Below are 26,651 nucleotides of genomic sequence, written 5' to 3' on the forward strand. Positions count from 1 at the left end.
TCCAAGAAGTAAGAGTGGCTGTAGGTTTTCCAGGATAGTTCTGACCCTAAGTCCCAGCTCCAAGCTTGAGGACGTGACTTGGCTCTGGAAGAACCAAGCAGGAGAGAAGCTGGACCAGAAAGAAGAGCAGTGGATGCATGGGTGCTAGTCAGTCATCTGGATGTTGGACCTGGAGTTGGCAACAAGCCTACTCTGGGCTCTGGCCCCTGTGTGCCTGAGGCAAAACACAGGGCAACTGCCTGCTGAATGTGTGGCTCTGGGTGCTGGCTGGACTGGGAAGAGGAGGGGCTGCCAAGAAGAACACAGATTCCATGAGGGCAGGGTTTTCATGTTTTTCCTCATGGCTGGATTCCTAGTTCTTAGAATGGAGTCTGGCACATTGTAGGCTGTCCATGAATAGCTGTTGACTAAATAAATGGAGGAGTCTTGGCACTCTAAGATGAAAGCTGCTGACCCAGAGCTCTTCCTCACCCTAACCCTCCACTCACCCCTCAGCAGACCAACTCTTCTTCTTTTTGGCTCAGGCCCTCCCTCTGCTGGGCAGTTCTTTGGTCTCCCAAGCAAGGAAAGGGTGTGGAGGTGCCAGCCGGGTGGGCATGCTGTGGGTTAAAGCCTTGCGAAACAACAGTGTAGTTAATCTTTCTAATTTATTTTCCTTTTAGACCATGGGAAGTCTGTAGGCAGCAGCTGTTACCCAATTAAAATACAGATTAATATAAAAACAGTTTCTGGAATATAAAATAGAGTGGCTGTGTCCTTACACTTCCTTAAAATACCACCTAATAATGACTTGATGAACTACAGAAACCCACCTAGAGGAACTCAGCGTTCTTAAAATGAAAATTTCTTCCCTAAAAGGTGTGTATTACCATTCCATGTAAGTCACTACGAGAAAATAACCTTCCCTCTTAGAGCCAGCGGTTCCTGTGATTTGGGTATTTGATATTCATTAAATGTAATTATAGTTTAATTGGAGTTTAATCCCCCCCCCCCAACACTTACAAAAAAAAAAAAGAAGTTCCCAAGCAAGCCTGAGATGCTGCTCTCTGTGGAAGTAGCCAGGGGCACATTGGGCATGGTGATTTCCTGCTGGATCCAAGTCTATGGATAGGGGCCTCCTGCCTCAGATCCCTGAGGCAGTCTGTCCTAGTCTGTGTCCGAGGGATATTTTCACTTCCAAACAATGCAAAGCAACAAGCTTGTTTGAAGCTAGGCCTGACCTGGGTGTAGCATAGGCTCGTGAGTCAGAAATTCTCTAGAGCAGATTCATACATTAGGCCTTTTCATCTGCATTAAGTTAAAGGTGTCTATTTCTTACTTGCCTAGTTGGTGTTGAGGGCCCAGGTATTTAGGGTGAAGGGTAGATGCCTGTGGGGCTCCCCTGGCTCTTCACTGATGTTACAGGGGGAAATGCTGGACATCAGAACCCAAGTATGGCTGTCCTGTGCAAGTATTCTCCAAGTTCTCTGGGAACTTCTGTGAAGCTTGGAGGTGAATTGACTTTAGACTGTAATTTGTAGGGAGTTATTGAGCCTATTGAATACAAAAGATACATAAAATCAGGTTTTTTTCAAAGTAAAAGCTGAAATAGGTATGAAACACACCCTGTGGTCAGTATGTAGGTGTGTATCCCCCTCTCAGGGCAGGGGGAATTCACCTTGTATCCTGGGACTTTATTCCCAAGGCTTCTGTCAGATTCTGAGCCTAAAGCAGTGCACACCAGAATCTTTTACAGTAGAAGGAGAAAAACAGAAAGAAAGGATCCAGTCCAGTTTTGAAACCCTATGCCCTCCGGTTCCACCTATTGGCTATTTCTCTTTCCTTTCAGCTCACCGGGATTATTCAAGCTATGGTGGATGGTCAGCCAAGCCTGCAGCAAGTACTGGAGGTAGGTTGAATGACCTTTAATTCCTGACCTCTGACCCTTTCCTGCTGCCTTTCTCTCCCTCCCCTCCTGAGAATGTAGCCGTGTAATTTGACTATGATTATGGCTTGATTAGAATAACATTTGCTGTCACATCAGTGACATGCTGTTGAGAGTATTGAACCATTGATCTGTCATCTCCAGCTGTTCCCATCAGGGTTACTGGCAAGATGTCCGAGTGCTGCCCTGAGATCCTCACAGGGCTCCCCACCCCCTCCTGGTCCCTGGCCCTCTGCTGGGCGGCATTGGCAGCCTCTGCTGGGCGGGTCAGGGAGTAGGGGGGGCTGAGCTGTGGCACTGCAGGACTAGCCCTGGGGACTGGAGGTGTTTTTGTTTAGCTTTAGTGTGGGCTTCCTGTGGCATGTGAGCACTTCATTAACTCACCCAGAACTCCCCATCGATGGCTTTTGTTTGCTGTCAGCTCCTCCAGGAGGTGCGGCTGGGCCCGCCTGCCCCACTGCAGCTTGCCGCTGGATGCGTTGTGCCTGTCAGGGGTGCACAGGCTGCACTGGGTAATGATTCCTAATCAGAATAATTACAACAATTGCCTATGTGAGGGAAATCAAATTAAAGGCTTTAGAACCCTTGGCAGAGACCACACTTCTAGGATGTTCTCCTCGGGGAGCTGGAAAAGGTTAAGATGCTACTTCTTGTGCTCCAGCCTGAGGGAATAAAGAAGGGCTATGCTTGGCCTCAGCTAGTCTCCCACCCCTTCTGGCCTGGGGGTTTTCACCAAGGGAGAAGGTCCCCCTCCCCCTCCCTCCTCTCTAGAGGGAGGGGAGAAGAGAAAAAGCCTGTGGATCTCATTTGGTGCTTTATTTATCTTTAAGACCAATAAACCCAAAGCTTAGCCCCTATCAAAGCACAAGAGAAAGCAGAGTGTTGGGGGGGATAGCAGGGCACATCTGCATTGGAGGTAGGCAGCCTAGAGGAAGTTGGATGGTGGCAGGGAGAGGGAGGAAGATCTCTTAATTTAGCCAAGAGATTCTGCCCCATGGGAAAGAGAAATGCAGACTGAATTTCCTGGGGCTCCTCAGGATGGAGTCAGATTTAGGCTCACCTAGTGGCAGGTGTGCTCTCTGTTCCTGGGAGTGTATAAGCCTAGGCTCTGTGACTGGTCAAGCTCTGGGTAGGGTCAGCATTAGGGTACCTGCAATAGATTGGGAGAAAATAAGATGAGCTCTGAGGTGTCCCCCAGCCCCACTGACCCTCTTTTTTTCAGGAGAGATTAACTCCTATGATTGAGGGGGCCCCTTAGCATGGATTGCACCCTGTAAGACCGGATTCAAGGAGAAAAAGGGGACCCATCCTTTCCTATGTCCCAGCCAGGGCCTAGCATCTGACAGAGGCCAGAGAGCAGGCAGCTTTTTTTTCTTGGAATGTCTCTGGCCAGGATCCTAAAAGGAAGATGCCTGCTGTAGGCCAGCACCAAACTAGGGCTGTTGAAATTACGGGATTTTTTTTCTTCAGTGGTGCTGGTTGCCAGGGACCTGTGGTCTTCAGGAGGCTTCCTCCTGCTAACCCCAGGCCAGCCTGGAGCAGGGTGCTCAGAGGATTCTGAGTCTCACCCAGGAAGCTACTTCAGCACACTGTGTGGGTAAAGAGGGAAGATTCCTGGCATTAGCCTGAATAGGGAGTCTCTGGCAAGGAGACTAGAATAGGCTCTGCTTTGTCCCATTAGCCCTGAGTTGGTCACACAGCTAAAAAGCTAACTTCTTGTCCTAACCAAGTCCCTGAGCAGGTGGCCAGCTAGATGTTTGCCTGACTAATTTGGTCCAAGTAGGACTCAAGCTAGACCTTCTGTAGCTGGGAGGGCTAGCCCAGCTGATTGGGGGTCTTCTCAGTGGTTCCTCTAGCTCTTTATCCATTCAAGCATAGGGGGAAGGAAAAGGGCAGACTTTATTCCAAATGTAGTATCTCTTCCCTGGACAGGCTCACAGTGGAATGTTTTCACTAAATATCTATCACATGAGTGAATGGCCTACATCCTAAGCTTCTGAAGGACCCCCTGTGAGTATTAAGTGCTTCTCATGGGGAAGGCTTGGTCTTGCTGAGCATTGGCTCCTGACAGTCCTGTCTTGCTCTTATCTAAGAGCACTGTGCAGGAGTTGCGGCATTGAAGAGCCCCCCTGGAAGATGGGGCACTTCCCTTGGGGATTTAAGGCCAGTGAGCTGGAACAAGGTTAGCTGACATAGGGAGCTCCAGGTTTGCCTTACCTCTTCTGTAAAGTCTTGGGAAAGGGTATACAAGTGTGCGTGTTCATCTGTGCAAGTGGGCCATACTGGATGGGGAGACAAGCCATTCAGCAGTGGAAGGTCCAGAATGTAGCTTGCTGCAGAGACTCTTGGCCCGAGAGGGATTCTCTGGTGTACAGACTATGAAGAGGATCAGCACAGTCTGGCTCAGGGAGCAGCTCTGACCTCCTGGGAGTGGGACTGCTCTAGCCGTGGAACCACATAGGATCCTTGGCCCTACTCAAAGACTGTGTCAGTGTGGACCAGGCCTCCAGGATCTCTGAGATGTCTGGGGAGCCAGCCTATACCTGCTAGAAGTCATCTTACTTCAAGATTTCCATGGACTCCCCATTACTTGCTGGAGTCTTCACAGTCTGGCTTAACCTAGCCCCCAGACTCATTTCCTGTCCGTTCTTTCTACACACTGTAGACATTGGTCACACTATTCCCTACTCATATTTCAGTAAATCAGTAGGTATCTTGTGAGAAGGTACTGCAGTAGATTAGGGATTAAGACAGTGAATAAGACAAATAAGATTCCCTGCCTTCATGGTGTTTATAGTCTGGTGGGGAGGGCAGACGTTAAGCACATAATTGCTTCTCAAATACAAAATGATTGTGCGTGTGCCTTTGCCTCTGCCTGTAGCATCTTTTCCTGTGTTCCATCCTGTCAAGCAAACCCAACCACAGAATCCCAAGTTCAGTTGTCTTCTTTGTGAAGCCTTCCTTTCTGACTCTTTACCCTGTAAAAGATAGAGCTAGCCACTTTGTCCTCTTGGTCCTATAGCATTCTGTTCACTTCTCCATGGTTGCATCTATTATATTGTATTATGATGATCTGCCTTTCTTGCCTTCTCAGCCTACTGTCTGTTTTGTGGTAGGCACTTAATACCTTATTACATTTAATTCTCAAAACAACCCTGTAAGGTTAGTCATCTGCCTCATTTTATAGATGAAGGAAACTGAAGTTCAGAGAGATTAAATGACTTTTAAATGACTTCCCATCAGTGACACAGCCAGGATATGGAAGAGTCAGGGTTAGAACCCAGATGTGTCTGACTTTCAATCCTATGTTTCTAGCTTCTTTGCCTTTAAAAACTAATCCTTCTGCATGAGTGGAGCAATGGTGATCTGCTATAGTCTCACCCCATGCCTGGGATCTTCTGAAAAATAGGCAATATTTCATGAATTCTTTATGATAATTCTCTCATTATATACTGATTTTAATGTTTGTACTTGCAATGTGAGTGCAAATAATAAAACTGATCAAAGGGATGAAGGGAAAGAAATACTTATAGCATGTTTAGGAACAGTTTTTATCTCTGTCTAGGAATTGAGCTCAGCCTTCAATAGAGTCCACCGAATTTGAATTTGAATCTGAATCCTCAACCAGGAGAGGAGAAACATGAAGTCTGGGGCCAGTTTATGAGCTTTTAGTAACTAAAGCAGGCAGTGCTATCCCAGAGATCAAGAAGGGGTTCCAGCCCAGCAAGGGAGCTTTTTTTGCTAGACTCACGGTGAAGATTAACTTTACTTTCATTGGGGGGAATCACCAAATTCATAAATGTGGTTAATAAACGTTTGGTAGGAGGATGAAATGAGTGAGTGAATGAAGAAACCTGTGGATTGGAGTCCCTCCTTGAGGCCTCCTTCCAGCCTGTTCTCATGGCCCAGGGCAACCTGTGTCTGTGCTAGGCTCTGCTTTTGAGGACCAGCCTACTGGGATATGTCCTTATCCTGTCTGGAGCAGGCAGTGGGACAGTGGAGAGACTCCCTCCTCCCCCCACTTGGGCTTGTGGATCTTCCTACAGGGATTGTCCTCCCTGTGCCCCCACAGCCCTGAGCCAAGGCTGAGAGCCCAGAGCAGAGCCATGGCTGGATAAGATTACAGATTTTTCCTGCTCTGATTACAAGCAGCTTATCTGCGTTTCACTGTTGTGGCTCTTCACAGACTCAGGAAGAAAAAAAAAGAGGGAAATCTCATCTGTTCTTGTTGTGTACTTTTCAGAGGGTCGATGAGTGGATGGCGAAGGAAGGCCTCTTAGATCCAAACGTCAAGTCAATTTTTGTCACCTGTGGAGACTGGGACTTGAAAGTCATGTGAGTACAAGAAGAACTACTTTGCTGTCAGGGCTTGGAATCTGTGGGGCCAGGTCTTCCTTTCACAGGCTTACACATCCAAGCCTACAGGGCAGCTGAGTCAGGGAGTGTCTGGATCTTTGGGGCTGCCAAGGTGGGAAGAGGGCTGGGATCCGTGCCTTCTGCCTCTGGAACAAGGAATAGTAGACAAGTCAAGGACCCTACTGGGATTGCTGTTGTCGGGGCCTTCTGGCCTTTGCCAGGTCCCACTGCTCAGGACAGCCCTTCCAGTTGTGGGGTTACTTATTGTCCTGGAAGGAAGGAAGGAAGGAAGGAAGGAAGGAAGGAAGGAAGGAAGGAAGGGGAGGAGAGGAAGGGGTTAAAAGAAGATTCTTTTTCTTTTCTTTTCTTTTCTTTTTTGAGAGAGAGAGAGAGAGAGAGAGAGAGAGAGAGAGAGAGAGAGAGAGAGAATCTTAAGCAGGCCTTAGGTCCAGCATGGAGCCCAATGTGGGGCTCAATCTCACAACCATGAGATCATGACCTGAGCTGAAATCAAGAATTAGGTGCTTAACTGACTGAGCCATCAAGGTGCCCCAGATCCTTTTTTTTTTTAAACCAAATATATAGCATTTACTACTCTTAGTGCTTTAGAAATAGTAACTCATTAATAAACGCTGGTACTCTTATTCCTGTTTTATGGATAAGAAAATTAAGGCACAGAGTGGTTAAGTAACTTACCCAAGAACACACAGAGCCAGGATTCAAACCCAGGCAACCTGACTCCAGGGTCCTTTCTCTTAGCCATTATGGCATCCTACCCTTTTATCTGGAATACAAAGCCCTGATGATTCAACTGAGGGCCCAGTGGTGGAATGAGAGAGGGCTGCTTATAGGGAGCTCTCCAAGTCCCCAGCCTCCTTGTCCCTCCTTTGTCCCCACTGCTTTTTATCCTTTGTCTCTCGGTCCTGCCCTGGTTATAGAAGACAGAACTGGTTCCTTTGCCGGGTTGACACTTTTGCCTCTTGTCTATCCTTATGGATACCTGGCTTCAGACAGCCCCCAGGGAGCTAAAGCGGGGTGGAGGTGGTGGGGGCACTGTTTGCTGAGGATTGATAGAATCGATACCTCTGTGTTCTTTGTGACCGAAGGCAATAGCAAGCATTCTGGGTGTGTGTGTGTGTGTGTGTGTGTGTGTGTGTGTGTGTGTGTATGCGCGCGCGTGTGCGCGCGCGCACGCATGTGTGTGTACACGTGTGCACACAAGCTTCGTGCATAGGGTGGGGTATTGGTGGGGGGTGGGGAATAGTGGCTCTGGAGTAACATTTCCTAGCAAATTAGGTATTATCCTCTTAACTAGGTCCTTCTTTATGCCTTTTGGATGCTAGGTATTGAGGTGAAGTTATGCATTCAGGTGGATGTCAAGACTGCTACAGGACACCAACTCCCTAAGTGAGACAGGAGGAGGAACAAGCCCAGATCACATATACACCCACACACCTCATCTCCATATCCTTTAGGTCATGTACACACATTGACCGCATACGTCTAGGTGTGTGCACATGACTCCCAGAGCTCCAAAGGATCTTTGTGCTCCCAGATGACACTCATGTGTCAGGGAAATTATGGAGGCTGGATCTGGAAGCAGATATGAATGAGGGGAGGGTTCCATGGAGAAGGTGAGGAGGAGGAAGGCTGTTGTTCTTATTTATGGCATCTTGGAAAGCTCTGAGCACTTGAAGCAGAGAAGGGATTTAGGTGGATTTCAGCAGCACAAGAGAAGCTATTTGGGGTGGCAAGGTTCAGGCTGATACCTAGCATCTGGGGCTCATGTAGCCTAGTCCAGAGGCCTAGTTTCTCCAGATAACCTCCCAGGACTCCCACTCTTCCAGTGGTTTTCACTCTTTGGTGTGTTCATATCCCAGGCACCCACATTTCATTTCAGAATGTTCTGCATTAACTGTGAATGGCACGTGCATACATGTGTATATGAAAACTTCCCTGTGCATGCATGCAGGGACTATCTGGCCGGGCCTCCTAAGCTTGGAGTTGGTTTCTCCATAAGAAGAAGAGGGAATTTCAGAGGATGTTGTCTTCTTTGGCCCATTCTGGCCTGCAGCACCAGTTTAGCCCAGTGGGCCCAGAACAGATTTTGGTGTCTCAGGAGGCTGCTTTGAATCTTCACAAAAAATGATGTAATCAAGAAGAGGGATTGGGTTATTGAATCCAAACATACGGGAAAACAAACCAAATTTTTTTTTTTTTTTAAATTTTTTTTTTCAACATTTTTTATTTATTTTTGGGACAGAGAGAGACAGAGCATGAACGGGGGAGGGGCAGAGAGAGAGGGAGACACAGAATCGGAAACAGGCTCCAGGCTCCGAGCCATCAGCCCAGAGCCTGACGCGGGGCTTGAACTCACGGACCGCGAGATCGTGACCTGGCTGAAGTCGGACGCTTAACCGACTGCGCCACCCAGGCGCCCCATAAAACAAACCAAATTTTAATGAGCATGTACCATATCTCATTCAGTCCTTCTAACTATCTTCCCTGGTAGAAGGTGGTATCTCCCTTTTATAGAGGCAAAACGCAAAATAGTATTTACACCTGAGGCCCAAAATGGTAGAGATTCATAGCTACACAGAATTGAACTCTAAGGCCATGTTGCTTCTAAAAGAGATGGGTTGCGGAGACTTTGGTAGCTGGTTTGGGCTTGTATTGAAAAGGCCAGTGAAGCTCTGAAAAAGAATGTGCAAGAGGGAAGCAGATATCAGGTGGCAGGAGTTGGGGGGAGGAGAGCTTTGTGGCTGCCTTTTAGAAGCAGGACTCCGCATAACTGCTGGGAAGGCTCTTAATTAAATGTGTAACAAAATAAAAACAGCCAGAGAGGAAACCTAAGTAGTGCTGCGTGACAGTGCACAGCTTATCGGTGTTCCTGGAACCTCTCGTCAGATGGCTCTCGTCAGAGCCATCACCTTTTTATGCGCCTGGTAAAGGCTGCTGATGAGCCTGACAAGGGTGGTGTTAAATTGACACCCGCAACTTGTTAGTATGTGGCTTACTTCTTATTTTGACATCCATTTTCAGACTTAACTAAGTCTAAGGAATTCAGAAAATATTTTCATTTCCCACTCTAGTTTTCTGGAGCCATGGCTCCTTCTCATTGCTGCCCTTCCCCTCTCTCCCAACACCCACCCCCAACCAGCTTCACATCACTTTTGTTGGAAAGGGCCTGATTAGTGAGGCACTGAGAAATGGGAACTGAAGTGGCAGCGGAAATCCCACTGGAGAAAAGAAATCTGCTCCCGTCCCGACAGAATCATTTTGTGTCCATCTTTTGTCAAAGCCAGATGAGTTGATACTCTGTGGGCTTTGATGCTGTAGTCACAGATCCTGCCGAGGTGGGTTTTAATTTAGTGGGCATGGATTTAATTTTCCTTCTCAACTTGCTTAAGAAATGACACTTGTTATGGCTTCGACCCTGGGTCAGCTTGCCTCCCTACCTGACCTACCTTTCCTTTGCCTTACCTCATGGTTCTTGAAGCTCCTCTTGGGGTTTAGTGTTCTTTCACCAATTTTCTGTCTTCTCTGCCTACCCAGGCAGGGAATGCCTCTGTAGGTTCCAGCTTTGACATGGCAGCAGAGATCCTGCTGGAGAAAAGCAATCTGCTTTATCTGCCATCTGAACTCCAAGCTTTCACATCCAGCTACTGATTCCGTTTCTCCACCTAGGTGCCCACAGTCCCCTTAAAGCTCAGGTGTCATCTTTCTCCCAACACCTAGTCCTCCAACTTGCTCTCAAGTTGTGACTGGAACCTCTACCTGGTATTTCTGTCAGAAACCCGAGACCCATCCTTGATTCCTTTTCTCTAGTCACAACCAATTAATTGCCAACTCTTGTTGATTCTTCTTGCCAGAGGTTTCTCAAAGTCATTGCCTTCTTTCCATCCCTGCTACCACTGCCCTAGTTCAGGTCATCATATTCTTTTTGGAATACAAAAGTGCTCTAGTCTTTCTGACCCCAGTTTTACTTCTTTTGTGCCATTCTCCTAATTGCAGCAAATTATGTCACACCTCCGCGCAATACTTTCAAGGCTTCCTCTTGCTCTTACGGCAAAGTCACACAGTTTATTGAGGCCTCAAGGCTCTTGCTTACTTCTCTAACCTCATCTCCCTGACCCCAGTCAGATGCTCTAGCTAGCCAGTTCCTTAGGATCCATCTTTAAAAAAAATTTTTTAATGTTTATTTATTTTTAAGAGAGAGAGAGAGAGAGCGTGAGCAGGGGAGGAACAGAGAGAAAGGGAGACACAGAATCAAAAGCAGGCTCCAGGCTCTGAACTGTCAGCACAGAGCCCAACACGGGGCTCAAACCCACGAACTGTGAGATCATGACCTGAGCCGAAGTTGGACGCTTAACCGACTGAGCCACCAGGCATCCCCCTTAGGATCCATCTTAACGACATTTTCTAGGTGCCTTCCTGTGTGTTTCTGGAATGTATTTACTTATACTTGGAATTGTATAAATTCTACTTATCTGTATCTTTCACTAGATTGTGGGCACCATTATAACTTTGGACAATGTTTGACATGTAGTATTTCAATAAATATTTGTTGAATAAATGACAGCTAAGTAATGGAGTGGGCCTATGGAATCCGTACTTAGGAAGAATGACAGAGGATCGATGGAAGGTAGATTCAGGGAGAACGGAACAGAAGAAGAAATCTTAGGCCTTCCTGCAGTGTGAAAGGTTGAACTGTGCTGTTAATGCAAGTTGTTCCTGGATTTTCTCACTGCCAGTAGTGGGTGTTGGGTCCTCCCTCCATGGTGGGTACTGGGTAAGATGGCCCATAGGCCTGGGCCATGGAGGAGTTTGGTCTTAGGAGCAGGGTGAAGGGCTTTCTCTGAGAGATTTGTGCCTTCCAAGACTGAGGGCTGGGATTGCTCTGGAAGTTTTATATTAGATAATAAAGATAGTCAGCACTTATTGAGCACTTATTATATACCAGGAGTTCCGCTCTGCTATTTAGACAATCTCATTTAATTCTACCACAATCTTAAGGAATAAATTCTTTTTATAACCCTTTTTTTTTTTTTCCTTAAATAAATGATGAGGAAACTGCAGCCCAGAGAGGTAAGTTATTTGTCAAGGCCTTATACAAGTTTGTGGCAGGGATTTGAACCTAGGCATTCTGACTCTAGAAACCATGTGTTTAACCACTATGCCATCTGACCATCTGCTTTTGTCTTTCATGGCCCATGGCTTTGTGATATGGTGGGAATGCCTTTCTTTCCTTTGTTTGCACTGAGTGGCAGATGTTCTCTGACACCCTAGGCTGCTGGTACCTGATCTGGTGTTGGTGGAGGTCTGCACTGTTATTTTTGTTTTGCTATGCGGGCGTAGTTGGCCAGGAGGTGTGGTGAAGGATGATTTGGGGCTGAGAGCCTCCTTGATGAGCTACAAATGAATGAGTCCTCAGATCTGTTTTAAGGAAACCACTGCCAGTATCATTTTGGATACTCTATCCTATAGTATGTTTGGAAGCACTTGGGGGAATCTCATCATGTCACTAAGCTTATGAAAGCCTTGCCCTTGCCCATGGGTGTGCCAGTTGGTCCCAGCTCTGAGCTGCATCACCTTTGATTAGCAGCCTGCTGGGGGAAGGGGCTTGACTAAGAACTCCCAGGCAGTCCTGACTTGTCTCATTTCCCGATACTTTTATCTGTCACTGCAAGTGCTTGGGCTCCCCTCCTGAACTAATTAAGTTTGCATGTGTTTAGACACATTGCCAAATAGGGCTTAGCAAAGCGGAACTGAGCTACATCTCTTTCTGAGTAGGGAAGGAAGGGTAAATGAATGCTCTTCCACAAGGGCCAGGGAGAAGCGTGGATGACATGGAGTGGGTGTGTGTACACATGATAGGCATTCTGCCCTGGCCCTCTTAGGGACACAGGAAGCCTGCAGAGCAGCCTTCTGATTGGCTGGCAGGGGTAGGTGAAGGCCGACTCTCCAGCTCTCTTAGTGGATTGGGCATTCTAAGAGGGTTGAGGATGGATAGAAGATAGACTCTGATGTATGATTCTTATCCCAAGCACAAGCAAAACTGAATGTCTAATTCACTGGGGTCTACAGAGGGAGTTTGTAGGGCTGTGTGCTATTTGCTGCCAGCCTGATCCTACCTAGCCCCCAGGCCTAAAATCACCTGTGTGGCTAGCAGGGTGCCAGAGCAGCTTTCTTTCTAAGACAACTTTTTGCCCAAAGACCCCAGTTTCCCCTGTTCAGTCTTGTGATCCCTATGAGATGGCCTCAAGGGGAGGTGGAGGGAAAAAGTAGTATTACACAGAATCTCCCCACCGTAGAGGTAGGGGTTCAGTCTAATGACTCAGTATAGTGAGGTGATAGCTGACAGGGTGTTTTCATGTCAGACTAATGCCTACCTTTTCCCTAGCGCCGGGTAGTCTGTGGTCTGAGATGCTCTGTGGCAGAATGTACTTGGGTGCTGTCCTCTCCAGACAGCAGATATGGGGGCATTACTATGGTATGGACTCCTTCCCTGAGGTAGGGAGGGAGGGTATTTCCCAAAGAAAGTAGTGACGAAAGCCAGCTGCCAGCCATGGTCAGTCCTATAGCTTGGAGGACAGTGGGTCAGCTTCCTGGCCATGAAGAGGCTCTCGGTGGGCAAGATTGGCTCAGAGTCCAGACCAGGCTGCCAGTGCACACTGAGTGTGTGTGGCAGGTGGGGAGGGGATTCTGGAGGTTGTATAGGAATTCTGGGCCTTTGAGCTGTAGCCTAAGCCCAGAGAGAACAAGAACCAGACCTTCTGCCCTCCCTTCAGCTTCCCTAGAGCCCTCTCGTCAGCAGAGGTGCATCGGGTTAGCCCCAAGAAGGCAGCTTGAGTTGATGGGGTCATGTTTCAGCTGCAGCTAATCCAAGTCACTCGATATAAATCTCTCCCTGCTGCCTCTCCCCTCCCTCCCATCCCCAACCCACAGACAGGGAAATGAATCCTGGCCCTCGCCCTGAATACATCATGGCAGGCCTGCCTCTAATGAGAGAGGGCCATTCATTGTAGGGTGAAGCTCCCTGCAGAGCCTGGGATGCCATTAATTAAAGAAGAGCCACCTGAAGCCAGTCGTGCGGTGCAGGCTGCCACGCTCAGATGGAGTGGCGGTGGGGTAGCCTCGTTAGCCTGACAGCTCCTTGGGCCGAGAGTTCTTGGGCTCTGAGGAGCGAGGGGTGCCCTGCCTCCCCCCAGAGCTCGCAGGTCTCTGGGGCCAGCCTACTCACAGAGACCTGAGAGTTCCTTCCGACACATGTCCTGGGGCCTGGCACTAGTGGTAAAGGGCTCCTGAGTATGGGACTGGTGGGATAATCCATTTCCTGTGGGCAGACCCTAGAGCAAGAACAGGTTTCCATGGAGTCCATGGGGACTCCTAGGTCCCTGCCTGCATCCCTTTTCCTCTCTTCTGCTTGTGGTCCTGGAGCCGCAGGTCAGCAGACAACTCAGCTTGTGTCCTTGCCTTGGAGCCTGGGTTTGGGGTAGTTGGTCTGCTCTGGAAGGACTTTGGACCTGGGGGGCACTGGGGAGAAGCTCTGTTATCTGATCAGTAAGTACAGTTCCTCCTTGGCAGGCAGAGCCTCTGGTGTTCCACATTCTGGGTACTTTTGAGCCTGAATGGGGGGCTCTAATGTTGGCTTCATCTCATCCACTAGGAAGGTAACAGAGTCTAAAGCACTTTAGTGATTTTTAGAACTCCTGGAATGGAAGTTTTGCTTCGTTAAAATCCCGATAAAAGATCAAGACGTTTGTGTAGTAACTGATCAGGCTTTGAGATGTTTATGGCAGTGGTGGGAGTCTCATGTTTTGGCCTGCTATAGAGCCACTGACTAGATGGATATCTCTTTACTGCTTCATTGTGAGGCAAGTGTTGCTGCCTAAGTAGTAGCCCCTGGAGTTATACTCTTATACTCCCCTTGACCCTCTGTGAGGGTCTTATTGTCTCCTGTTTGCTGGCAGGAGGGGCTGTAGGCACTGAGACCTTTGCATAGCCCAGAGTTGGGGTAGCTCAGCCAATGTCTGTCTAGCTTGTCAGGAAGACAAATTGGTCCTATGGCTCTTCAGGACTGTCTCTGGAAGTCTGATTCTATGGCAGAATCTGACAGGCTGCTTCAGAGGGCCTCAGAACGAGCTGGTGGCATGGCTTGACCATATGTTCCATCTCTGCTTCCCCACAGCTCACCTGGTACAGAATAAAGGCTGTCACTGCTTCCTAGACCTGGGACTCAGTCTGCACTCCTTTGTGTTTTGAACATTTCTGGACCTTCCCAGGCCTTGGCCACTTATTTGGGCTCCTCTGTCCTCTGGCAGATAGGGACTGAAGATTGGAGGGCTTGTCCCCTGAACTCCAAGGAGAAGGAGTTTGCTCCTGGAAAATATTTTACTTTGGGTGAGATAGTTTTGTGTTTTGTTTTTTTTTTAAAAAAACCTCTTTGTGTGACTCTTGAGACCCAACTTTTTTTTTCTATTTTTTTTAGAAACCAAGGTATGAAGTAGGCATGTTAGGGTACATAAAGTATACAGATGTGAAGTGTATAGCTTCATATATTTTTATACAAGCATGCACGTGTGCAGCCACCACCCAGATCAAGGTCAAGAACCTTTTCCATCATCCTAGAAAACGTTTTGTGTCCCTTCTCAGTCAGTAATGCCCTCTGCCTACCAGATGACCACTGTTCTGACTTCTATTACTTTTGGTTCACTTTGCCTGTTCTGGACTTTTAATACGTAGAACCATACAAAATGTACTCTTTTATGTCTGCCTTCCTTTGCTCAACATGACATATGAGAGAGTCCTCCATGGTTGTTGTGTATATTAGTAGTTGGCCTTTTCATTGCTGTATAGTTTTCCATTGTATTTCCATACTGTGCTTTATCTCTTCTCCTTTTGTTGGACTACAGTTTTTCTTTACCTCTCCGGTACATGTTTGTCAAATGAGTATGTAAATGTTCAGTCTGATATGAGAATCTCCCTCATCCTTTAAAACCTAATTCCAGTCCTTTGGATATGTGGTCTACCTGTCTCTTCTGGAACCTGCACTGGCTTCCCTTTTCTCTGAACTCCTGTGATAGGGAGAGCCTGGCCCCAGGCCTGTGGAAGTGGCCTTTGAGCCATACCGACCCATTTAATTATATTTTCAGCAGATGTTGATTGAATACCCACCGTGTGTCTCACACTATTCTAGGTATTGAGGACATAGCAGTGAACAAAGAGATAAAACTTCTAAAACCTCCTGCCTTCATGGACTTTACATTCCAGTTCATACAGCCAGCACTGCCCTCTGGCCCCTTGGACCCTGATGCCAGAAGAATCTTGGTTTTGTCCGGGCTCCTCTGTCCTGTGGGATTCTGCAGGAACTGGGTGTCAGTGGCCCTTGCCACATTGACAAGGCCTCTGTAGGGCTTATGGGCTTTAGTGTTCCTCTCTTGCTGCTGCTGCTTGGCAATGAAAGGGTGTCTCGATATTGGTGCTTCCCTTCCACTATCCAGGAGTCTGATTCCCTCCATGAGAGGAGAGAATTAATCTCCAACTTTCCGTGCCTGTAAGTTGAGTGACCTCTGTTTTGTCAGCGTTGCCAATCTGTCCTCTCACTCCCAGCCAGGGTAATGGAGACATTACTTTGTGCTAAAGCAAACCACAGTGGATGTTGTACCAATCCAGGCACTGGGAACGACGGAGCAGTCTGATGATCTCCTCACAGGTGCACAGGCATCGAGAGACTACAGGGGCATCCACACCTGAGCAGCTTTGGCCCTGAACTGCGGTTGGCAGATTCAAGAAGAGAAGATGCCCTGCCATCATATTCTCTTTGACCACCATCTGTGCCAGCGGGGTGGCTGCTTCAGTTTGGTCTGAAATAGGTTTCCTATGTTAGACTCCTAAGAGCGCATGAGAGGCTGCAAACACCCCAGTGAGGAAGAGGAGTCAGGAAGCAGCGGTCTTGGAAGGTGAGGGCTGGAGAACTCAGGGCTGCAGCTGGCGTAGTGGCCCATGCCTGAATGATCTATGGACTTTGGGGGCTTAGCTCAGTAGAGCTCGGGAAGGATGGCTGTGAGTGGGTGGGATAAATTTTCAGTGTCCCTGGCTAAAGGGTGACATACTCAGACTTGATAGTTCTGTAAAACTGTTTCTTCCAAAGCCTGCAAGGATTTTGGTTTGGGGAAGAAAGCCAGCCAGCCCAGAGAATCCCGGGAGCCTGACAGGCCTTTTTCTCTGCGATTCTTTCTTGCAGGCAGCCCGAGGCAGCCTGTCTCTTTGTTAACAGAGTGACAGCAATGTGACACCATGGAAATAATTACTAACAAATCACGGTGCTGACTGCAAACAGCTCTCTGTCTTCAGAGGCATGTCAGGGTGCATTAGAGCAGGACTGGAGGAGCGGCACATGTGGGGGCCGAGACGCAGCCTGCACTCAGACACTCTCCTCTTCTTCCCTCAGCCTGACCCCTTTCTGCTATGGCTGACTCTCCTGCTTGTGGCTTGAGGAACCAGCTGGATAAGTGACATGTGGCTAGTCCCACTTCCTCTGGGCAGGTAGCTAGGACTCCCATCTTTGCTAAGGAACACCTGGGTAGTGATGAGATCCAGGAGTTTTTTGATCATGGAGCCCCCAAAAGGTGGAGAGATGCACCATTCCTGATTTACTCTGCCAGTTGGGACCAGTTTCACCTACTAGTAGTTTTGGGGTGATGGGAAATATTTGCTCCAGCTAGGCCCAGAATGTGGGGGAAGCCTTGCATCTCAGTGTTGGCTCAGCTCCCCTCCCCCACAGCTCTGGTTTCTTCTTCAATTGCCATAGTCAATTTTTGGTAAGTCGACTTTGTCCATTCCCTCTTGGTTAGCAGAGTGATTGCTCTGACTGTCAGGGCTGTAAATAATGTTCCTGGTGTGTGTGGCTGGAGGCAGCCGTGTGGGGTGGGGAATGGAGTGGAAGGAGGAGCAGCACTCTGAGGGCTCCCTCACCCTCCCCCCTCCCCTCTCATACAATATTTATCCAGGGATGGGAGTCAGATGCAGCGACCTCAGGGGTCACCCAGTTAAATAGCTTCTGAACCTCCCTGCATTCTAATTGCTGCAGTTGTCCTTTGCTCTGGAGACTTCTCCTCCCCATTGTCTGCTGAGGCACACACTAATGGCTCTCTTCCCTGGCCCTGTTGGGAGGCATACTGGGGGTGGGGAGGGTGGGGAGGGATAGGGCTCATTGCTACCTTCCTTTCCCTGGGGATAAAGGAATCTGGGGCCTACTAACAAGTGGCTTTAGGTAGGAGGAGCACAGACCCCTGCCTCCCTTTTGCTCCTTCCCCAGAGCTGGCTGGAGAAGGAAGCCAGGCAGTGGGCTTGGTTTATGGGGCTGAGGAGCTGCACCCATTTTGAGTCCTTTGAGCAGAATTGTGGGACTGGTGACTCTTCTGCAAGGCAACAGACCCTTGAGTACTCATCTGATGAGCATCATCTTGTGTTGCCATGGATGGTCTTACGTGCAGGGTTTGGAAACTTCTAATGAGTGATATTTCCTGTTGGAATATCTGCATTTTGCCCAGAGATTGGCCAGATGGAAAAGTCTCTTTGGTCCCTTGGAGGTCGATTTAAGTGATTGATGATGGTAGCAGGTGTACCTCATTTGGTGACTTAAGAGTGGCATATGCCACATGTCTTCACTAGGACCTTCTTGTAAACGTCAGTTATGCTTCACCGCAACTCTTCTCTTCCAAGGAATTCTTATGGAAACTGCCATCGAAGGTGCTGACCACTGTGTATGCTGGAAGTGCTGGTATTCCAGCAGTAGCCTAAAGTTAGCCCCTGTTGAGAGCTGCTCTGGGCCAGGAAGTCGTATGCTCGGGACTATAAGGAGCACCAGGTGATCAGGACAGAAAGAGCAGCACGTGCATAACTAACTACAGGCTGAGTAAGGTGGAGTCTGAGAAGGCTACAGAGAAGATACAAAACAAATGCCATGAGAACCCAGAGGAGCACAGTAGAGAGACTGAATGGGGAGTATTTTTTAGCAGGAAATTTTGTTTTAAAAAATACTAAAGAAAGCCCAATATTACAAAGTATATAAGGGTTGAGCTGCTCTGGTTGAAGCTGGGGTGAGACCCTGCCATTCTTCCTCCTGTTCCCCCAGTCCTCAAAGTAGCCTGATGTCCCTTCTAGAATCCTAGAACCCCACTGAGCTCAGTTTAAAAACCACTAGCCCATTCTAATGCCTACCCCGAAGGGTGACTTTGTGTAGGCCAAGTGCGTACATGTCTTGAAGGAGTCAAGGGAGCTGGGATCAGGGCAGAGGAGATCGGTCACAGACAGGGTAAGGGGAACAGTTGTGTCCTTGAGTATACTGGAGCAGAGAGCAGTCTACATCCCAGAACCTGACCGCTTGCAGGATGCCTCTCTGTGGAGCCTCCAGAGGGCATCGTAGGCCACACAAAGGCAGCTCAGGCAAAGGGTCAAGATGGCCATAGGCCAGGTGGAGACTATAATTGGGGGGATGAGTGAGCTATCTTGGAAACAGCTCAAATTGCTAAGGAGCTCTTGATTTCCTTGGCCAAAAAGAATAGCTCATCAGCTGAGACACTGGCCAAAGTGCTCTGAGAACCTCTTGTCAGCAGCTCCCCCTCCTCCCCCTACCCTACTCCCTGCTGCTGCCTCTGCCATTCCCTCTGGGAGAGAGCTCTAGCCAGGTCCTGGTGGCAGCTCCGACACTTCCCACAGTCACCACAGGTGGGGCACTGTGCCCTTTCCTTGGACAAATTGTCATTGGGGAGACTCCGGAGAGATGCTTGTCTTATTGTTTCACTGGAGAGGGTCTGGGGAGATAGAAGGTATTTGACTTCCTAAACTATTTGCAGCATTGGGAAAGTGCATATTCTACTGTTCCACAGGGTGTTTGTGGCACCAGCTGATCAGGACACCTGGTGTGCTTCTTGTGGTCATTTTTGTGGGCTCTGTGGGGGACAAATGGTTGGCAAGTGGACCAGCAAGCAGTGGAGCAGGGAAGTGCTGTTTACATATCAGTACCTTTCAGAGGCTTTGAGCAACTGCTCGGCAATGGGGATTTGAGGTTGGTTCTCTCAGGGAGGACTGGCAGCCTGGCCTATGGGGCATCCCTCTGCTCTGCCTGTATTCTGGTTTCTGTTTGGGAACTCTCCAGAGCAGCATGTCTGGGAACACTTCCAGCTGTGCCGCCAGACCCAGACGCAGGTGACGGCCTTTCGTCTGTACCATAGGGAAACCAAGAGGAAATTAAATGTCATTTGCCCCCTGCACAGCAGGTCGCTGCCAGATCAGACACTGCTGATCAGAGCTGTGCAGAGGGTACCCCAGGGAAAGCTTATGTCTGCAACCATGCCCTCTGAGCTGTGGAGACTCCCAGGTGATGGCCTGGCTCATTCCCAGGGCTTTCTCTGCCAGGCTGGGTTCACCCTGGCCTGGAGCCCAGCCCTGTGCTACATGGCAGCTGTGGCCTATGCCAGACCAGAGGTGTGTGTGTACCAGTGGGAGAGAATGGAGGGGAGGGGCAGGGCCTGACAGTAGAGGACACACAGGAGACAGTGAGGTGATCAGCCCTTCCTCAGAGAAGCTGCATGCTGTTTAGAATTAAGAGACTTGGGTTCCAATCCTGACTCCACTACTTACTAGTTGTAGGATTTGGGAAAGTCACATTCCTACTCTACCTCCATGCCCTCATCTGTACAATGGAGATTACGATAAGCTCTGACTCCTGCCACCTGTGGGGAAGTACTTCTTTTGGACTGGTGTCAGAGTTTCCTCACCACTGCTCTCGCCCTAGATCTGGAAGGATGGCCTGGAGCCCCTTGCCTGTGGGCCTCCCTGTGAAGTGAGATGGCTGAAGTTGATGGGAAGTGGGGTGGACTTAAGTCTGGCCCAGAAGGCACAGCTGGTGATCTCCCCTCATCAGAGGCCTTTCCTTCTGGTCCTGGTCGTCTGAGCTAGGCAGCCCACGGCCTTTATGAGATGAGCATGGGTCATGGTGGTCACCCTCCCAATTGCAGGGCTCAGAGGGGGCCCCCTCCAGCCTCACACTTGCACTCTCCTTGTGTTGGGAGGACCTTAGGGCTTGTCCCAACCCCTCCCTTGCCTTGAAGTCCTAGCTGTGGGCCGTAGTTCTCAGCTCTGCAATGACATTTATTAACAGGGCTTTGGGAAAAGATGTTTTAATACTGGAAGGTTCTCCCTAGAAAACTCCCTACCCCCACCACCACCACCCCCCACCCCATCTGAAGCATGGCTGCTGGTGGTGAAATTCATTAGTGTTCCCTGACAGGCAGTGGCGACAGAGGCACTCGCTGTCTGCTTCCCGCTCCCTCGCTCTCGTGCTCCTGCTTCACGCACACTGATATTTAAAGCTGATGGGCTGCTTATAGACTTCTTGTACCATGACAAGTTTGGGGAGGGGAGTGGGGGAGGAAGAGACAGACAAGGAGCCAGCTGTCACGCTGGTATTTCAAACAGTACTCTCTCCTGACCCTTTGCAGGCTCCAGCAAGTGTATCATCTTTCTGAAGTCTGTGGTTGGAATTGTAACCTGCAGCTGTCCCAGAGGATGGGGGCAAGTGTGGGAGCAAAATGGGCTGAGAAGTCGGCACTCTCTCAGGGTTGTGGGCAGGCAGAGAAGAATGGAGGGACAGAGTGTGTGTGTGTGTGTGTGTGTGTGTGTGTGTGTGCAAGCAGAGAGGACCGAAGCAGAGCGTAAGTGCTCCCCAGCAGTGCTTTCCCATCACCAGAAATGGGATGGCCCTTTCTTAGTCTTCTCTCCTGGAGTGATCATTATGTTTCATGCTGTGATTATCTTCTGGGTGGCCTTGGAAGCTCCCTGAGTCTAGGAATCAGGTTTGATTGGCCTCTGTCCCTGAGGGTCCTGAGTCTCAGTGATACCCAAAGTATGTGTTGGCAATTGAGGTAGAAAGTTTTCCCATTTTGTGTCTAGACTGGGGCCTTGACTTTTGCTCCCTCCCTCCTATTTGTGCGCTGATTCTTTAGATTTGGAGAATGAATCCCAAGTGCCTCTTCCATGCACAACTCTTCTTCTTACCTCAAAGCTTCTTGGAATTCATTTTCTGTAGTTGATGAGTATTTTTGGAACTTCCCCTTTCTGTGTCATCCCCAGCAAAGCTTCTCCAGTATATTTTTCATGCCTAAGGCACTGTCTTCTCAAGGCAGGTGGCCTGGAAGCCTCTCCAAAGGCTGTTGCAGCATTGGTCACAGCTGATCTCCTTTTAGCCAGAATCCCTTCTGTGAGTGTTTATGTATGAATATGTTTCCCTTGGCTGGCTCCTGCAACCTTCACAGAGCAGGGCACGGAGGTGACGTAACTTGCCCAAGGACACATGGGCACTTGACCAAGTTGTCTCTTAGTGCAGCAGAGCTGTGTGCTGGATGGGGGGTTCTACTGTACTCTCCCTCTCCCCTCCACCATCAGGGCCCTTCTAGTTCCGGGGTCTGCAGTGGGGGAGCCATTGGGGAATGGGCCTGACTCCTCTACACCTGGCTTTTTTAGCCTTGTCATTGTCATCAGTGCTGCCATTGGCTTCCTCAGTTTCAGCACAACTGTGTGTGTGTGTCTGTCTGCCTGTCTGGGCGGCAGAGAGGGGTTACTGGACACCCCTCTAAAAACCCTGGACATCTCAGGGTAGAGAGTAAAACCAGAATGCTGCTTCTATCTGTAGACTGAAGTGTATTCTTGAACTGACCAGGATCATCTCTAATGTGATCACCTTCTACAACCCCTCCCCCTGGCCTCCATCCTTAACCCCACCCTACACTCTATCCTGTAGGCTTCTAGGAGGGGTTGCTGGCGTGGGGCTGCTGTCTCAGGCAGCACCTTTGTCTCCCTTCCTGACCTTACTGATCCCTGCATTGCCTGAAAGCACTGAGGGCTCAGCCTGCCCGGGGTGGCCCAGGCCGTGTCTTCTGCCATGGTGCATCTTGCAGGTGAGACAGAAACTAACCAGCTTTAATAAGTAGGAGGCTTGAGCATTAATTTTTTATACATCAGCGGTGGCCAAGTGAGTGAATTCAATTATGAGTCTGCTTTCTGTCCACCCTCCTCCCCCCAGTGTGGTGGTTCACAGCAGAGACTAAGGAACCTGTTGAAATGAGAAACCCCTATTTCCTAGCTTGACCCCCTCACTAATTCGGGTTAAATTGCCACGCTATTGCAGTGGTGACACATTGTGCCTGCCTCTGTTTGTACAAGAGGATGTGGTGGGGGAGGAAGGACCAATTTGCGCAGAGATAAAGGTGTCGCGGCAGATAACTAACGTCCCAGCCTTACACCCGCTCTCATTGTAGCTCAATTTGCTCCGTGTGGAAGCCCAGCCTTCCCTTCTTGCTTCCTTCCCTCCCCTTGCTCATATTTTACCTCGATGCCACAGTGTAATGATGCCCTGCGTAGTGGGGGAGGAGATAGGCACCTCTGGCTGACAGCCCTTCCCGATAACCAAATTCCAGCCCATCCATCACTAGCTACTCTCCTCAACTTGAGGAAAAGTGATCTTGAAAGGCGGGCCGTTTATCACCCAGGGTCTGTTTATCTCCTCTGGTGGGGGGAACGGAAACAGGAGAGACAAAGAGCTGTGTCCCCAGCCAAGTGCTGCCTTGGCTGGGATAGTCTGCTGGTGCTGGGTGCAGACTCATCACACTGGCTGTGGAGTCTCTGACTAGGTGCACCTCCCAGGCTGGGACCCAGTGGGAATGGGACCTTTCCTGAGGCCTAGGAAACCTGGCAGTTCTGAAACACAGGACAGCCAGCAACAACATTGTGCACGCGTGTTCGTTTCAGAATGGGCAAGCATAGAAACCCAACATGGCCATGAGCCTCACTGCCCCTTATAGGTGTCCCTTTGGCAGGAGCATACATCTGGCTGATTGGCTGGGTCTGTTGGCCTACTTCTTCCCCATACTGGGCCTTCTATCCCTGCATGGTGTAACTGTGACTTTGAAGAAGACCGAACCTTTCTCCCTACTCTTTCCTTTGCTCCTTAGTACTCTCCTTTTTCTACATATCAGATGGGACAAAATAGTTCGCCCTTGCAGGTGAGCTGTATGTGCATCCTCAAGCTTTTGGGTACCAGGATTGACAGCCTACATCACTTCAAGATCCGGGTCTCATGGCTTTCACAGAGAGGCAGAAAGGGATCACATATGGCTCCAGATTCAGCTGGCCTCCTGCTCTTTAAGGGCTCGAGTGTGCTAAAACTGAGAGTGACATATATCTCCCTGATTTGGAGTTGCCCCTAAGATTTACAGAGAGAGAAAAACACAGAAGGAAGAGTGTGCATAACCTTTGCCAGCACTGGTGCCTGCACTCCTGCTGCTCCTGGCTGATGGTGTCTGTCAGTCTGTCGCTCAGACCTCCGTGGATGCTGCTGGCCTCCTCAACTCAATCCTAGCAGTTCTAGTAGAGCCCCCCAGCTCTGCTCCAGCTAATCTTCAAAGCTGAGCTCCTGTTCACAATGGCTTCATCCTGCCCCTACCCATTAGCGAGGGTGGTGTTCCCTTAATGAGCTAGTCCCCTGCCTTGGCTGGCGCCGAGCTGGTCACACCTGTTTGCCATCAGGGCTGTCTGGGCCCAGCCCAAGCACTGGGCTGCAGGTGGTGGGGCTGGATGAGGGGTGGGTAGGGAGGGCCGGGTTCCTTATGCTTTGTGCCCTATGCTTTTGTGGGGGGGGGGGGAGTTTCCTGCACCCCTCTTCCTCCCACACTCTTTTCTTTCTAAGTGGAGGAAGGCTCTCTGCTTTCTTTTTTGTTATTTAGAAGGAGTAGGAAGGGAACTTGAGAAATACCCCATCTTTTCTAACTCCTGCCTGGATGGAGTAGCAAGGAGCTAGTCAGGCATCTTTGAGGAGGGTTTGATGTTCTGTTTTGATGGCCCAGTGTGATGAGAGCAGTGTCACATGGTGAATGCTGAAGACGGAGCCCCTCTCTAGCCCTAGGTCTGATAGTACTTGGAAACTGATTATATCCCTCAGTTTAGAGCCCATGGCAGGGCTGGGGGCCCTTCCTTAAAGGGGGCCCCTTACGTTCGTGAAGCTGAAGGAAGTTTTGATTTGGTTGAAAAAATCTCATTCCTTTTTATGGCCTGGACATAATTGGCTCTTTTCTATTGGCCATCGGTGATGTCATTCCGACCCTCATAAAGAAGGGGAAATCACACCTGTGGACTCGGTGCATAAAATTTCATTGGGCAACAGTAATAAGCATGGCCAGATGATGTTTGGGCAGTTGAGGAGCTCTGTGCCCAGTGATTCCAGCTGCATGGAGACCTGGGCACCATAAACCTGCCTGCACGTTCATGCCCGCAGGCTAGTCCAGGGCCCACTGCCAGTGGCTCTTTTCCTGGGATCAGTATCTGGTGGGAACTCAGTATTCAGACCCTTTGTGCCAGGGGGACTTTTGCCCTTTTACTTTCCAAATTAGTGGAACCGTGTGCCCACTGGTACCCACTGATCCTAGCCTTAGGCTCCTAAGAACCTTGGACCCAGGTATGACCTTGAGCAGTAACCACCATGCTGTCTGCCTCTCTAAAGCCCCAAACCTTGCCTTTCCAGGGACTGTAAAGAACTCTGAGCGCATGTGCATGACTGATGCCTTGTACAGTCAGAAGGCTGAGATCCCATTTCTAGTTCTCCCTTGGATTGTTGTGTGATCGAGCAAATCCTTTTCTTCTTTGGACATCAGTGTCCTATTTTATGTAGGAGATGGCTACTACTCTGACCTACCTTTCTCACAGGGTTTCTCTTGGTGTTCTCTAAGCTGGGTAGGGTTCTGTCTTAGAAATGTGTAGCTGTCTTCCCGTGAAACTCCCATCTGGAATTTCAAGTTCTGGCATATGGCTCTGTGGCTCTGTGAAGATGGGCCTGGACCTGCTACATTTCTACTGCTCATGTCCTGGAGTCACAGGGCTAGGACCACCCACAAACTGGAGGACTCAACAACCTGAATGCCTGTGAGTCTGCAAACTTTATGTGTATCTGCAAGTGACTAGAGCCTGGGTGAGAATTATAGTCCCATCCTCCTCTGCTTTAGTCAGTCATGGGATACAGATAGCACTCAGGGTTGCTGCTGAGCCATATCTGAGGCTGCCTATCCAGCCTGACTGTCTAGTCTGTCTTAGATGTAGCCCCTCTGGTACAGATCCTCCCCCTAGAAGATCAGGCAAGATCCTACTGTGCTAGACCCTTCCTACCTGGGTAGAAATGTCTACCTTTGAAATCTTGCTGAAGAGGGAGCCTCCTACCCACCCTGCTGCCAGGGCTAGCCCAGCCAATAGTACTCCTGATCCATGTCATCTAAAAGAATGGGGACACTGGGAATGGCTAAGGGTGAATATGATAGGTGGCCCGATTCTTGCTTTTTCCTGGCCAGACCTCTTGACCTGTTCCTTTGCAGATTCTGCTGCTTCTGGTTGCCCCCTTCACTCACAGGCCTTAATGTGATTTTTCAAAAATAGCTGAGCTCAGCAAGCATTTTCACAAATAACAAGATAAGAACACAAAAGAAAAATTGAAGGAAATAAGAAAGTTATCCAAACAATATAGTTCTCCTTAGGCAACCACATTTTAGCTCCTAAGGCTATCTTTCATCTTTCAAAAACCTTGCTGGGGCACCTGGGTGGCTCAGTCAGTTGGGCATCCGACTTCGGCTTGGGTCATGATCTCGTGGTCTGTGAGTTCAAGCCCCGCATCAGGCTCTGTGCTGACAGTTCGGAGCCTGGAGCCTGCTTCGAATTCTGTGTCTCCCTCTCTCTCTGACCGTCCCCTACTCATGTTTGGTCTCTCTCTCTCTCTCTCAAAAATAAACAAACATTAAAAAATTTTAGAATTGAGGGAGTCCAAAATTAGAGCTGGCTGGTGCGTGTAGTGGGTTCTATGTGTGTGACAGTGGTCTTGATTTCCATTTTAGCTCAGTAGAACTTATGAGACATTAATCTGGGCCATCTCCCAGCATACTCTTCCCTGCTCTCTCATCTACTCTCATGGCTTTAATTTCATTTAAATTACATTAATGATTCAGCAATTTATATCTCCAATCCAGACCTCTCCTCAAAGTGGATATCCAGCTGCCCCTTTAGATGTCATCCCACTGCCACATGTCTCCTAAACACTTTGAACTCAGTAGATATTGAGTGCTTGCCATGTGCCATGCATGTATGTAAAACTGCATTCCCAAATTTGTGCCTCCTTCTGTGGTATTTGGAGGTGAAGTAGTAAGCAGTCACTGTGATTTAGGCAGAGAATTTAAAAACAGTAATAAAAATGATGATTAAATACTGGTCTGCTCTGGGTGTCAGATATCCTCTCTATGCCCCTGCCTCATTCTTTGTGTCTGATTCTGAGTAG

At 49.0% G+C, this 26,651-nt stretch overlaps 1 protein-coding gene across 10 annotated transcripts in view; it reads left to right on the plus strand.

Annotated features, from left to right (window-relative positions):
- Positions 1-26,651, plus strand: part of ERI3 (ERI1 exoribonuclease family member 3) — a 127,965-nt gene that overhangs the window by 37,655 nt on the left and 63,659 nt on the right. For all 10 annotated transcript variants that reach the window (XM_019429018.2, XM_019429015.2, XM_019429017.2 and 7 more), the window contains 2 exons: positions 1,829-1,888; positions 6,168-6,259. In XM_019429018.2, the coding sequence (XP_019284563.1) occupies positions 1,829-1,888; positions 6,168-6,259 (152 nt within the window). The remainder of the gene's footprint in view (positions 1-1,828; positions 1,889-6,167; positions 6,260-26,651) is intronic.

This window comes from Panthera pardus, unplaced genomic scaffold (genome assembly GCF_024362965.1).
Source record: "Panthera pardus isolate Hobbes unplaced genomic scaffold, ASM2436296v1 HiC_scaffold_11, whole genome shotgun sequence".
Classification (NCBI taxonomy): Eukaryota; Metazoa; Chordata; class Mammalia; order Carnivora; family Felidae; genus Panthera; species Panthera pardus.